The 16170-nt window shown below is 28.7% G+C and overlaps 1 protein-coding gene across 1 annotated transcript; it reads left to right on the top strand.

Annotated features, from left to right (window-relative positions):
* Nucleotides 11268–14690, top strand: LOC109345992 (probable E3 ubiquitin-protein ligase BAH1-like 1). Its single transcript, XM_019585325.1, has 6 exons — nucleotides 11268–11593; nucleotides 11744–11988; nucleotides 12150–12404; nucleotides 12795–12932; nucleotides 14158–14216; nucleotides 14510–14690. The coding sequence occupies exons 1-6, from the start codon at nucleotides 11422–11424 to the stop codon at nucleotides 14613–14615; spliced, it is 975 nt and encodes a 324-aa protein (XP_019440870.1). The 5' UTR covers nucleotides 11268–11421; the 3' UTR covers nucleotides 14616–14690.

Here is a 16170-nt window from a genome sequence, read left to right as displayed (position 1 = left end):
CGAACCAGGATAAAAGCCGAGTCTCATTCTTATTTTTCCTTATCTTTTTATATTTTCGCATTACTTGATTTACGTAACTTAGAATGCATATAATTCTTTGATAATTACATATTTTATATTGTGCATTTACTGTTCTTAACTGTCTGTAATAAGTGTATGTAAGTTTGGTTGAATCTTGGAAGATAGAAAGAAAATTGTTTTCACTATAACTGAACCATATAATTGATTAAGTTGTTTAGTTAATCGATTAACAACAGATCGAGTTAATCGATTAAGTCTGTCTTTAATCGATCAAATAATGCGTAAATTTGTGTTTCCTCTTTGTTTATCGAGCGACAGTAATTGTATACCGTATCACCTATTCACCCCCTCTATGTAAGTGGCAAAGCCCCATAGGACCAACACTCTCAACATGATGATAATATTTTTCTTTAATAAGGTTATTAATTCAAATCCCGAACATTTAACTCTCGTAAGCCCCACAAGATAATAGTCTCCAGCACATTTTTTTTTCTTTCAAAGGTGGATTGTTGTAGTTAGATATGGTATGCATCGGAAATTTGGACCGATAGTATGAACATGTAATCAACTATTGGAGAACTTAAGAATGGCGTAAAAAAAATATATACATAAAGTTATGTATTTGATGATGCCCTTGTGTGATGAATTGCTCGACAATTCTTAGTGATCTTTCCACTTTGTGTCCCAAAAGTGTCAAAAGACAATTATTTATTGTCCATTATGGTTTCTAAATGAAAAAAGGTCATAAAGGCCACAACCATAGCCATCCCTATAAATAAAGTGTTATGATAATGATTCTAACAGTTGTAATGTATGGTGGAATGATGTTATATTAAAAAGCATCATCGGATATGATATCGATATTTAAACATAAACAGTAGTTTAAAATAGAGGACACAAAAACATAGCAATATATAATATAAAAAATAGAGTTAAAAAATAATATGACAAACAGATTAAATTGGGAGTCAATAATTTTTTATATCATGACGGACACTTTCAATACCCATTCGTAAATGTTCACTTTGTTTCTTTTTTCTTATTTTTTTATAAGATATATGTGCACTTTGTTTCTTTTTTCGGAGATATCTCTACATTGTTTATGAATATTCTTATAAATATTTTTCTTATTTTTAATTAGTTTGTATATTTCCTTTATTAGTCTTGTATCTTTTCTATTATGCTATATCCCTTATAAATAGAGGAGATACAATATTAATATTAATAGAAGAAATATACAAACTAATTGCAAATGATGAAGATATTTACAAGAATGTTTTATCAATTTAGTTGCGAGATAACATATATATTGATACAAGTACGTTTTTCTAAGGCTCAATTTTTTTTATAAAAAGAATTTACCTCATTTAATTATCTATCTATTTGGGGAAAACATATTTTGTTGTAAAATTAGTACCTTTTCATTTTCATTGGCCAATACATATAAAGTTAATACATATTAAATTTATGTTTTACTTTTCTAACCAATTAAAAATAAATGATACATGTAGTGATACAGATCTTAAGGCAACAAAAGTGGCTCAATCTAATAATGATTTTCCACTGTACATTTCGAGATTGTTCATGTGTATAGGTTGAAAAACATATTAGACTAGCCACGAACGATCTATTGAGCCAACATGTAAGCCTACACAAGAAGACCATGCCCATAATCCCAAAATAGGTCTATGGTTGCAATTATAACCAACAATAACAAGGTCCAAGATGAGTCAATTATGAAACGAGAAGATTTCCATATGTGGCTTCTAGGAGTCGTCATAGGGCTCACTAATTGATGGGTAGGAGTATAACATCATTCATGATATTATTGGATCTCCCTTCAATATAAGGTAAAATTATCACATTTAATATATATAGAGAATGTCATTACATATGAAATATTTTCGATCAACCATCTATCTATTATATATCTAACTATCTCGTGTCTTCTATAAATATTGACTTGAGTATCAAAATCTATTTTAAAGTACCCATTCAAGGTGGTCCTACAATGATTCACAACCTGGGTAACACGTTAGATACCCAAAGCTAATTCTCAGCTTGGTTCAACACAACTAAGACCACCCAAAGTTCATCACATCATCCCTCGAAGAGAGTAAAGAAGACAAACCTTATAACATACCACAATAACAATCCTCAATTTCCCCTTTTAAATAAAATATATTTTAATAAAATTTGGAGTAATGATGTATCTCTTAATAAATGAATCTTAGAATTTTACTAACCATAGGAAAATGGTACATGTCCCCTTTTCATGAGTTGAAGGTGACAAGCATCATAGAAATGATTTATGAGAATTTTTAGGTCAATTTATTAGGAACATATAATTTTTTTTCTAAAATTTGTACACAGTTTTTATGTGTAAATACAAATGTTTATCTTTATGTGAACAATTGTCATATCTTAATCTTATCATGAAATATATGGTTTGATCTCTTTAATTATTTTTATAAACATCTGAACACGCCTAAGAGTTTTAGAATCCTATATAAAGATACTTACGTTCCAAAACACTTCTTTCTTTTAATTCTATCTATATCCTTTAATCTTCAAGTGTATAAATTCATATTTTAAGTCAAACGCAGAAGATAAAAATAATATTATTTTTAAAAGTATCAGCTTTTTCTTCAACCTATCGACATGACATTGTCATTTTGATAACCCGAATGAGTATATACATTGTATTATTATTCTCATGTGGATACATTCTATGCATTAAATAACATATAATTTCTTTGACAACTTCTTCCATATGTAAAGTAAATTATTAGAGACGTTGGAAATTTGGTATCACTAAGAAATGATAAAAGCAATACCAAAAATATCAATATATAAATAAATAAGAGAAGCAAAGAGTTGTTAAAGACCATATGAAGATTTTTTTTCCACTTTCCAAAAGTGGGTTGTTGTATTCAAAGGTAAGATAAACATTGGAAATTTGGATGGAAGTATCAACGTGTAATCAACTAGTGGAAAAATTAAGAAAGGCTTAAAACAATAATATAATATTAACTTAACCTATTTGCATGACGCCTTTACTTCATCTTGTCTCCGGTACTAGATAATTTAGTACTAGACCTAGATTATAACATATAGTATCTATAAAAAATTAAGGGTCTTTCTTTTCTTTTTTTAAATTTCCTTAATTATAAATAAAAAGCATTTAAAAATATCTCATCCTCATTAGAGTCTAGTAGGACTGCATTTCCTTTACTTGATGCATTGCTGGACAATTCTAAGTGATCCTTCCACTTTCTATCTTAAAGTATCAAAAGACAATTATTTATTCTCCATTTTGTTTTCTCAATGAAAAAGGTGCCACAACCACACACGTATATATATATATAAAGGTTATGAGAATGAATTGTAAAATTGTAGATTATGGTGGAATGATATTAAACTAAGAAGCATCCAATCTCACATGAGACTGGATACAATGTCCATATTTAAAATACATCTAAAAAATAGATACTTACAATAATTAAGAGATTAATAGTTTGATTCCTGAGAGAACACTTATTGGTAGGGATGATCACATAACTTGAAGTGAATTAGTTCTTTCCTTATAGGGTGAAAAATACTTTAGTAATACACAAAAAAAAAATAGAATTAAATATATGAATATGACAAAAATAAAATTGAGAATCAATATGTTGTATGTTGATGGCTCTTACAAAAAATAATTAAAACACATCACTTTATGACATAAGCATTTCTTTATTTACATAAAAAAATTGTAAAACAACAAATAGCAATAATTATTAGTAACACTTCGAACATTTATCTCTATTCTTAGCCACCATCATTGAAGAAAAAAGAGAGCATCTAGCTCTGGTTTATCAAGTTAATAACTTCGAATTAAAGTGATTGACGCTTATCACATTTAATACCCCACATTTTAGTCTCTTTATCCAAACACTTGAAGTTTTAAAGTGGACAAATGTGACGAGGTGCAAACATGCTATAGAATCTGAGTTTAATTGAAACTATTGTCAACATATTTTTGGGTGTTGTGTATATGTAGAAATGCATTTGAGTGCCTACATTATATTAAATAAATGAATTTGGATTATGTTATTGTTGGACCAGACTTCGATTGGGGAGCCTCCGATCACCAGTGAGTTCCATACTTTCATTGTTACAGGAGTATGAGAAGAGTCACAAATGAGACACCACGTTTTGAACCAAAACCTTAAGGCATTAGTTCCATGGGCTTTTCCTTCTTATAAACTATTTCACTCCTCCCCGCATATCTAATGTAGGATCTCACACTTGAATAAACTCAACAGTTATTGATCCACATTTCTTCTAAGCCATTAGTGGTTGATATTCCACTACCAATTTTAAACTAAAAATAGAAATGTTAAACTATGGTTTTTTCCCTTCACCAAGGTTGTAGGCCTATGCTCTTTTCAATGTGGGAGAATTTTGATTAGCTCCAATTCAACCTCCTCATATCAGGAATTTAAATATCCACCAAGTGAAAGATAATTAATATTATCTTAATTTGAATTAAAAAACTAAAATAAAGTCAATTCAGTCTATTTATAAATAACAAAAATGATATTAATTCAACCCCTTACTTTAATTTTGTGATTGCAATAAAGACGATTTTGATGTAGAGATCTAAATTGATTTCAACTATATTTAAAAAAACAGACTGATATCACTTTATTTATTAAAATCGTAATATTGAGGTAGAAGTACTGAAGAATTACAAAGATAGGTGAGCAAAGCCTAACATAATTAAAGATATATTCACACACCAAGATGCAAAATCAACAATCAAATCCATAAGCTTTTATACCAAAATAAAGACCTACATTAATTAAATCAACAAGTCCCACCATATCACATGATTCATGAATGAAAATTATACCATTTCTTTAGATCAAAAAGTGAAGAAAGATGATACTCAAAGAATACATAACTATAGTGAAGGACAACTGCTCATGTTAAGAGAGAGAGGTGAGTCATGACATCCCTACAAAATTGTTCAAAAACATTAGTCTTCATTCCTCTAATTTATTATTTTTAAGAATGACTCTTCGAAAACTTTGAATAACAATATTTAGTTACAATTTAGAAGAATACATATTTGTTTCAAAGTTTTACTATTAATAAAAAATATTGATAATTAATAATAAAGAATGTTAAAGAAAATTGTATATTTATTTAATATACTTAAACTCGCTGATGATTGAATCAATTATAAAAGTTTTAGTTATTTATTATTTATACTACGTGCAAAAAATGAAGTCCATATCTTCAACTAATGGATGATGAATGCGTTCATATTTTATGCACAAATTCCTAATGCACCGAAACATTTGATAATCCTGGCCATAATAAAAATTTCATGTGTGATTATCCACCACCACTAGTCCGTAAGAAACATCGTATATGATATGAATTATTACATGTAATTGAGAAATAATTTGGAAGTAGTTAGTTGTTAGAAAAATAAGGATTTAATATTTATTTTTCATTAATCACATTAATGGACTCATGAATAGTATTACTCGTCAATATCTATATCTATACTATATAAATAAAAATATAATATAACTATTATTATTGATTAATTTTCAATTCTATTTTGTCATTAATATTTTTTAATTTCTAAAAGAAAATATATAATTCTAGGTAACCACCATTAATATAATAATCACATATATCTCTTTAAATTGGACATTATAGTAAAAATACAAAAAAATATAACATAAAGTTCACACAATAAAAAACAATTTAATTTTTTAAAATGAAATATATAAAAATCGAATATTTAATACCAATGTGTACATGAAGCATCTATTAACGTGCTAGTATATATAACTGATATATTATGGTAGACTAATTATGCAGTAAACTAAAGCTATCTAATAATTTGTATAACTCATTCAATCCAAGTCCATATATAACATGTTTTGCATGTAAACATACAAATGTAAAATCAGATAATATGGGTATGGACACGTGTAAACATTACACACACTTCCAATTTCTATCCTTAGCCTAGGTATGGTTAGTACTTAGTACCACACCACAAGTGAACTGGATGGGAAGCTTTGGAGGATGTGACATGGGGTATTAATACTATTAATTATACACACGTTATTAATTAATCAAAAAGTTTAAAACAAAAAATATATAATTATAATCAAAGAATACGATGTATCATTTTTTATATAATATTGAATGTACTTTTTCAATGACATTTCCTCTGGCTATTTAAAATTCACAGGAAAATTGAAGGATTTATATATATTTTTTCATTGATTGAATTCTAATATTAAAAAATGATACTAGCCCCGTGATAGTGTCATTATTTGTAAAACCAATATCAACTTCAAATCTTTTACTCATCCAATAGCGTTAGCATGTTGTGTTCAAATTCTCTAATTTATTACAATTTGGATGCAAATTCTGTTTTTCTCTCTAATATTATTCAGTCAATGATGCCAAATAGTACAATTTATTAAAGACAACACGGAATTATAATAATAAATAATAACTATTATTAGAATGTTTTTAATTCAGAAAATGAATTACGAGTATTATATTTTTTTAAATAATGATAAATATCTTTTCAAAAAGGGAAATTATCATTTTGTTACGTCTTTTTTATTGTTAGATTTTTATTTTATTTTTTAAAAAGGCAATACTCATAATTCTTTTTTTTTTTTTGAATTAAAAACACTCTGATAATAGTTATTATTTTGTATTATAATAATTTCCTATTGCCTTTAACAAAATATACTATTTGGCATCATTGACTGAAGGGTATCAGAAAAAGAAAACAGGATTTGCAACCAAATGTAATAAATTGGAGAATTTAAACCCAACAGGCTAATATCATCTTTGAATATTCGAATTTAATCAATGAAAAAAAAAATATATATATATATAAATTTTTTAATATTGGGAACTTCCTTAATTGGGTATATTTTAGCGGTATGTACCATAAAATTTTGTCCAAAATATCCTTTTTATTTTGAAAAAATAAAAATACTATTAAAGTTATTTTAGTAATTTCACTTAAAAAAAAAAAAAAATCAAACTCCTAAAGCTTCCCATCCAGTTCACTTGTGGTGTGGTATTAACCATACCGGATCAACGGGGTGCACTTAAGCTATGGATGGAAATGAGAAGTGTGTCTAGTGCTTATTAGTATTTATACTCGTACTATTTGTAAGTACTCATATAAGTAGTGGGTATTTATGGCTGTTAAATGAGTTTTAAATTTAAGCATATATTTATACATTTCGTAATAATAAATATATATATATAATAATTATTATATGAATAATAATTTATCTTATCAAATTTATCATATTGTTCGCTCATAAATATGTACGTACTTATGAATAAATATTATGATATTCATCATCAACTATGGGCTACTGTTGGGGATATCCATAGATTACATATTTTTGTTAAATGTAACTCAAGCATCTAACAATTCAATCTTTTTTGTTTTAGTTTTAACTTTTTTTAGGGTAAGATTACGTTCAAATCTTGAAAATAATATATTCACTTATAGAATAAAATTAATATATTTCCTCTAATTGGGAGTGTGGTACATTGAACAACCATTTTTATTTTTATTTTCTCATAAAATCAATATTTGTAGGGTTGATATTATTGCTTGCAGTGCAATCACTTATTCAGATCCACTTCGAGGAGTGAACACGTTTTCTCATTTGCGTTGCGTCCAAGGAATGCAACTAAACCCTTCTTTTCCTTTCTTCTTTTGGGAAGGTTACCAACTTAGTCATAAATGTTGTTAAAATTTGGTGTTGTCATCTTAATTATTATCTACTTTTACATTTGTATGTGCACATGTAAAAACATGTTCTATATAGACTTGGATTGAATGAGTTATACAAATTATTCGCTGCCTTTAGTTTACTGCATAATTACTCTACCATAAAATATGATGATTATATATATATATATATAGTTATTGTGAGAACAATAAATATGAGTTTTATAATTAATCATGAATGATTCGGATTAAAAGTTAGTTATTAATCACATTGTAGTTATATACATGTATCTTTTAATATTGATCATTCAAATAAGATATAGTAATTCATATTAAATGTTCTTATTTCTCACACACATTGTTCTCATTTGTGAGTCACTACATGTATATAGACTAATCTCCTAACCAACAAATTGTTAAATTAGATTATCAAATCGGATATCACAAAAGAATATAAAAGGTTGTCGAATGCACAAAGACTTGTTTGATATTAGCCTTTCAACCAAAAATTGTTATTCTAAGTTGATTTCAATTAGGTTTCGATTTGTTGTTTGATTACACTAATTACTACTAATTAGAATAAAGGTGTTAGCATTAAACTTTAATATTCACTATCAATACACATTTGATTGAACAACATTAATTCATCTAACAATGATTCTTTTACAACAATGAGACCTCAATAGTACTAAAAGCTAATATCTTAGTAAATTTATATTAGTAGTTTATGAAATAAAGCTCTATATCTAGTTTTTTAATTTGAAGCTAACATATTCCATATCATGTCCCTTCACCTCTAGTTTTTTTGGTTTAACCAAGGGTATTTCATAGTCTTATAGTAAGGAATTAATCTTTTTTGGAATGTGTGGTTGCTATTCCCAAGAAATGTTACTTTCATAAATCAAACTTTTAACCTTTTAGTTTATCGAGGTATCTAATAAAGTCTTTCAACACTAGCTCACAGCCTTTTTAGACCTTTGACCTCAAGTTGAAAACAAAGAAAGAGACCAAAGAACCCAAATAGATAACTCGAAATATGTGCTAACTTTGTCATCCGTTTTTTCATTGGTTCTAGTGATGTTTATTCAAGCTAGTCATAAGGCGTGTTGAATGCATATATACATTATATTTTTATGTTTTATTTTTATTCCATTTTATTTATTTTAAGAATTTTATTAAATAATCTCATTTTGGGAAAACACTATAAAAATACCCTAAAATTTATGTCTTTTGCAAGTAAATTAATTCTTAAATTTTAATTGTTTGTGAGATTGGTCACCACATAAAGTTAATTATAAATTAATAGTAATAGAAAAATCTAATTTGTCATTTTGTTTTTACCTCAATTTGTTAGATCATTATTATTTTATTTTTTATTTATATATATATATATATATATATATGATAATGTTACTACATTAATCACTTCAAACCGAAATTTACTTATCAATTTCTTCTTCGTAAATTTTATATTTTGATCGTGGTTTCCTCTAGATATCAACGTTGATTAATACGTGTTGTTGCTTTGTTAGTGTTATAAGTCTAATTGTGCAGTGATTTTCTTGCTTGTTTATTGGTAATTTAATAATGTATCTATATAATGACTAATTTGATTAACTCGTAAAGTATTAAGGGGTCATGAAGAAGAAAAAATAGTTTTACTTGTAAAAGATATAAAGTTTAGATGGGCTTTACGCTTTTTCCCTTCAATTTTAATATAAATAATAATAAATACTTTTTATAATTATATAATTAAATAAAAAGTAATTTACTAATTTTCCTATTTTATAAATAACAATAGTATATATTTTCTATAAATAATAATAATATTATTTTCTCTTTTGTAAATAATAAAAAATATGTTTTTAAATAAATAAATAGTAATTAATTTATTGAACTTCCTTTTTGTAAATAATAAGATATTTTTTTAATAATTAAATAAGTAAATCATAATTAAATATTTAAAATTAAGTAATAAAAATTAAAATGTTAACATAAAGAACCAAAGAGAATAGAAGAAGTGCAAATAGGTTTATCTATTCATAATCGATTCTCAAATCAATTTTTTAATTCAAATAACAACACCTTCCAAAAGTAGACGTAAAAAAGGTTTTCTAAATTTGACCATAAAAATGGTGTTGTCCAATTATAAGAAAGAATTTATGATTCCCCCATTGCCCATATCAAAGATTCACGAATATTCAACAATGTATTCTGTTTATATACATCAACCTAATATATATTTGAAAATTTAAGCTAATTAATTAATTGATATTGAAATTTTCTAAAAATAATTATTAATGAATGGATATAATTTATATTTTATAGAAAAAGAATTAATAACATGTAAATGCAGTGTTGTGAAACCCGAGCCGAACGTCAAACCGGCAGAGGTATCGTATTAGGTTTAACCGGTTTAAACGGTTAAACCGTCCGGTCTGGCCGGGTGATTTTGTACATAATTAATAATTTTTATTTATAAATATATAGTTATATATAAATGTAAAATTTTATATAATTAATAATTATGTATAATTATATTGAAATAATATCGCTTTATCTTTTTTTGGACCGTAGTAAAACAAAATATTAGAACATTGTCCCATTTTTTTTATTTTTAAGTGAGCCGTCCGGTTTACTTCCCGGGTTAATCCGGTTTAACCGGGTTTAACATGGTCGGACCGGATTTTTTCCGGTTCAAAACGGTCAAACTCTCATTCGGTTAAGACGGCAAACTAGAGCCGTTTTCAAGTCCGGTCAGCGGTCGGACCGGTCGGACCGTCCGGTCCGGTCCGGTTCCAACAACACTGTGTAAATGAATTACTTCATAGAGTGACAGGATATCGTATAAAAAAAAGTTAATTACAGTGATACTCCCTGAGTTTTAGTGAAATTACACAAACAACCTCTCACTTTTTTACACCTCCCCTAATTTTTATACTTTCATTATACTGACCACCATTGTATGAGAAATAAGTGTCATATTTTAAACAGAAAATGTGATAAATGCAATTAAGTTAAACAAAACATGGTATATTATGAGGAAATATCCAAATAATATACAAATCAATGTATCTTTATTATTTTTTGTTACAAAATGTATCAACAATTCTAAATAGATATTATTTAAATCGCTCTTATACTATATCGTAACGAACCAAAAATAATAAAGAGGTATCGACTTATATATTATTTGGACTTGTCTCCATAGTATACCATGTTTTGTTTAACTTAATTGTATTTATAACATTTTTTGTTCAAAAAATCACACTTATTTCTCATGCAAGGTAGTCACTATAACGAAAGTATAATTAAAATTAAGGGGTTTGTGCAAATATAAAAAAGAGAATGATGGTTTGTATAATTTCAATAAAAGTGAGGAGGAGTGTTAGTGTAATTTACTCTATAAAAAACATCACATGCTTATATAAAGAAATGAATGACAAACACACAAACACACACCAAACTTGTATTCAACTCAACCCACATCCACTATCATCATTATAAACCTTAAACCAAATCTCATTTTGTTCATACCCACTTTTTGTCTGGTTTTATTAGATTCACCATTTAAAAGACAAAACCAGGAGATTTATGTTTGTAGGAAAAACATGAAGTTCTGTAAGAAATACCAGGAGTACATGCAAAGCCAGAAGAAGAAGCTTCCTGTGGTTGGCTTCAAAAAGCTCAAAAAGATCATGAAGAAATGCAGAAGAGATTATCAACCCAAAGAAGGCCTTAATGGATCCCTTCCCATCAAAACATGCCCTGATCATTGTCCAGGTGATCAAAATATTCCATTTTTTCAATGTTTTAAATATGGGTCAACCAACTTGATGCGGCTATAATATTGCAGTTTTGTTGGTTTCGAAAACTTAGTCTTATTTCTTTTTAAATATATGGTATAAGCTAACTTGATGTTAATATATTCAGTGTGTGATGGGACCTTTTTCCCTTCCCTTATGAATGAAATGTCAGAGGTAGTTGGCTGCTTTAACCAGCAAGCACGGAAATTGCTGGAACTACATCTTGCTTCTGGTTTCAGAAAGTATGTTTTCTGGTTCAAAGACAAATTAAAAGGGAACCATAATGCTCTAATTCATGAAGGCAAAGATCTGGTTACTTATGCTCTCATAAATTCCATTGCAATTAGAAAAATACTAAAGAAATATGACAAGGTTAGTCTTTTTTCTTTTGTGTCTAATGATAGAGAATAAAATATCTCATTATATAAGGAGATAAGTTATCTCGTCTGGCCACTAAAATTATAATATATGTTTTATTTAATTATTTTCAATAAAAATATTTCTAAAACTAAACAAAATACAAGTTATCGCAGATTCATTATTCGAAGCAAGGGCAATTATTTAAGTCAAAGGTGCAGAGTATGCACATGGAAATTCTTCAAAGTCCATGGCTCTGTGAGCTTATGGCTTTCCATATTAATTTAAGGGAAACAAAGGTGAAGTCAAGTGAAGCACCTACTTTTTTTGATGGCTGCTCTCTCACATTTAAGGATGGAAAACCATCACTTACTTGTGACTTCTTTGATTCCATCAAAGTTGATATTGACTTGACTTGTTCTATATGCTTGGTAAGTTGCTCAATATCAGTTTTTGGATCAATTTGACCTCATTTTTTGTGCATCACTCACATTCTGAATGTTATCATTTAGATTGCTCATAGCCTCATACACTATGGATCTGTTTGCGAGTTGAGTTTTGAAGGAGAAGGAAAGGAAATGACATACTCAAGAGTCATGAAACATGCTAGTAAGATAATTGTGAAAACTCAACTCGCAAAGTGACCCTAAGGTTGTCTACTAGAGATTATGTGTTAGAATCCAGACCCTCTTAATATTTTCCTACCCTTGGAACATTTATTTATTTATTTGGAGTACATTGACAATATTACCTTAGGATCCTCATACCAAAGATATATTTTTTTATCCAATGATATTGTTCATTTGGCTTGTGTATGGCAGGATACAGTGTTTGATCCAGTTTCTCTGACTTGTGGCCATATATTCTGTTATATTTGTGCTTGCTCAGCTGCATCAGTAACCATTGTGGATGGACTTAAGACAGCAAATCCTAAAGAGAAATGTCCTCTATGCCGAGAGGTAAGCTAACCTACCTGATATTGAATTTATATTGCATCAGGAGTTTGAAAATACGGAAATAGACATGATGACCCAACAACTTAAGCTTTTTAGGAGAGATCATTGATTTAAATTGAGGCCGCAATATTGTGGTGACTGCCACAATCGCATCACACCACAATTGTAGTGTGATTCCGAATCACACTGATGCGGCCACATTGGACTGCAACTAACTGTATCCTACTGCATTTGGACCGCATCAAGTGCATCAGGCTGCATCTAATTCAAAAACTGTTTTTTAATCAGAAAATAATTCACACCGTAATAGCCGCAATGACCACAATCGCAATAACCACAGTCGTTACCATAACTGCAATTTAAAACATTGAGAGATATACTCATGATGACCTAGCAGAGAGCCTCTATGACCAAGTAGTTTAGTGTTTGAGTATTCTTGTTATCTCATTAAAAAGACAGGTTGGTGCACGAGACTCTTACTTAGCGAGGTTTTTGGAGGGTCGATTTATGTTGTCTTACCCTTGCTAGCGAATAAATTGTTTCGAGGATTTGAACTCATAATCTTCACGTCACAAGGCAAGCAATCTTATCACCTTCAGGTCTCAAGGCAAATAGTGCCTAGGCTCACCTTCATTCTTGGTGCCTCCATTTAATAGCTTAAGCTTTTCCAGAGTCCAAAGTGCGTATATTCTCTTTGACATTCATGTTCTTCATTATTGTGAAGAGAGATAAATAGCAGTTTTTAATGAATGTATTTCCAATTATTTTAGGCACATTGATGCTGAACCAGCATGATTAATCCATAATCCATTCTTTGCTTTAAATTTTGTAATCCATAATCGTCTAGCTTATTTTCTTTTGGTTTTGTTTTCTGGATTTGAACCCTTAAAAATATTTAATAAATTGTGGAACGTATCACGTGATGCGGCTGTAATATTGTGGTTGTGGTGATCGCCGCAACTGCATCATATAGTGTGAAATCGAATCATCACGGCGTGATTACAACTGGTCGCAATGCAACCGCATCCGACCGTATTTGGGTCACATGAGGCCGTAACACAAGCACATCAGACCGCATCGATATCAAAAATATTTGTTGACTGACAAAATAATTCACACCGTAATGCCCACAATCCACATTGCAATGGCCACAAGCAATAACCGCGACCGCAACCGCAATTTAAAATGCATGATTGATGATGTTGAGTTTTACTTTTGTTAATGGCAGGGAAGAGTTTATGAAGATGCGGTTCACTTAGAAGAACTAAATATTCTGTTAGGTCGAAGGTATTAACCCAATCCTTCCATTATCATAGTTTTTGTTCAAAGATGTGGATTCAATTATAAAATTAAAACTATTTAATACATAGTTACCTGTTACGGGTATGGTTCATTTGATTAGGAGGTTTAGTTACTTTTACATTAATCTTATGATACATGATGGACCAGTACCATGAATTCGATACGTGATACGTAGTGTAAATGAGTGAATTATGTAATTGGTTTTGTATCATATTGTCTTTGCTATAACATTTTTTGCATTTCTCTTAACTTGTAATTTGATTTCAATAATTTTACAGCTGTCAGGAATACTGGGAAGAAAGACGCCAGACAGAGAGGGTAGAAAGGGTTAAGCAAATAAAGGAACACTGGGAATCACAGTGTAAGGCATTTGTGGGTTTCTGAGTAGCACAAAACAAAATTTCTCTAGTAAAGTTCGGACAGTATCATCATCTGTCTCTAGCAATATCTCATCATCTATCTCGGTCTAATGACATATTATTACGTGAATAAAAGAAAATTTAAACAAAAAAATAAAATATAACATTCTGATTGACTGAGATATGGAATAAGACACCCTTCAGGATAGGTGGTCACTAGCCGTAAAGTTGAGGGATAGTTTTAGATTGAAATGTAAATATACATTTGTTTGATTGTTGTTTTGTCCGTAACATTTTACATAAATAAGATGAAGCTGCTTCTAAGCTGTCTCTACAGGGTTGCTAGCTGCAGTGTTCACACTTCTTATTAGATCCATTATGCAATTGTATTTACTTAATGATAATAGAAAGAGTTTAATAGTAGCATATTATCATTCTAACGTTTTTATACTGTTAGTTCATTACATGAATGATGTCTATTTAGATATATATGATGGTTGTTGTAACGTTTTTATTAATTTTATTCAATAGTCAAACACATAAATTATGAATGATATGATATAGTATTAGTGATTCTTAAATTGTGGGTCAGAAACTATTTTCTCTAATAGAAAAGGGAATTTTGGTGACCCCTTGAATTTTAAGCAGCAAATGAACAATGAGTTAAACCCCATTTTAGTTCATCAAAGACATTTCACCATTTTATTGAGAAAAGAGGGGAAGTCTAACTCTGTAGATTACAATATGAAAAAGACACCGACCATGATGTTGCTTAAATGAGAAATGTTAAGGAGTGTATTATTGACACTAGTAGTATTATCAAATAAGAGTGAACGATAACAAAACCACATTTAATGGGAAAGACAATTAAATAATTTAAAATAAATTATTATTTAATCATAGTGTGAAGAAGAGTATTGGTAATACTAAAACACAAGAGTGAACTTTTGTGACTTATACTTTAGTCAATTAGATTATGTTTGTTTTTAAGTTGGTTCTATAAAAAAATTGTTATAAATTGGTCTCTTAAGTTATTTTGTATTTTAAAATTCGTACTTGAAGTTATTTATGTTTTAATATGGGTCTTATAAGTTGCTTTTTCAAAGTTGTTTATGCTTAGAATTCATTTTTATTGGTATAGACTCAGAAAAGTAATGGATAAATTTTGTAGATTTTATTTTAAACTCAATAATATCAAACTTGTAAATTTTAGTCAGGAATGGAAAGATGTGGAAAAATATGTTGGTAAGATCACATGAACAAATTAAAAAGAAAGTTAGAGAATCAAATTAGTACCTTTGATTCCAAAAATATTAAAATAAAAAGAAAGAAAAAAGTATGTAAAATAATGTGAGGTTGATTTTAGGGTAGAACTTTAAAGAATGTGGCGTGAAATATTGGTTGACTACTTAAATTATCAAAATATATAAATAAATAGTATAAAAAATATGTTGTGTCACTCATCTAAAAATAAAATTGATATTGCATGATTGTGAGTGCTTTAAAGGCAGAAAGGCACTTAAAATCTAAAATAGAAATATCAAATTTAAAAATAATTAACTCAAATGCATTATTACATT

Source organism: Lupinus angustifolius, chromosome LG04, assembly GCF_001865875.1.
Source record: "Lupinus angustifolius cultivar Tanjil chromosome LG04, LupAngTanjil_v1.0, whole genome shotgun sequence".
NCBI lineage: Eukaryota > Viridiplantae > Streptophyta > Magnoliopsida > Fabales > Fabaceae > Lupinus > Lupinus angustifolius.
Note: the sequence above shows the minus strand (reverse complement) of the source record. Positions and strands in the feature narration are given on the sequence as shown.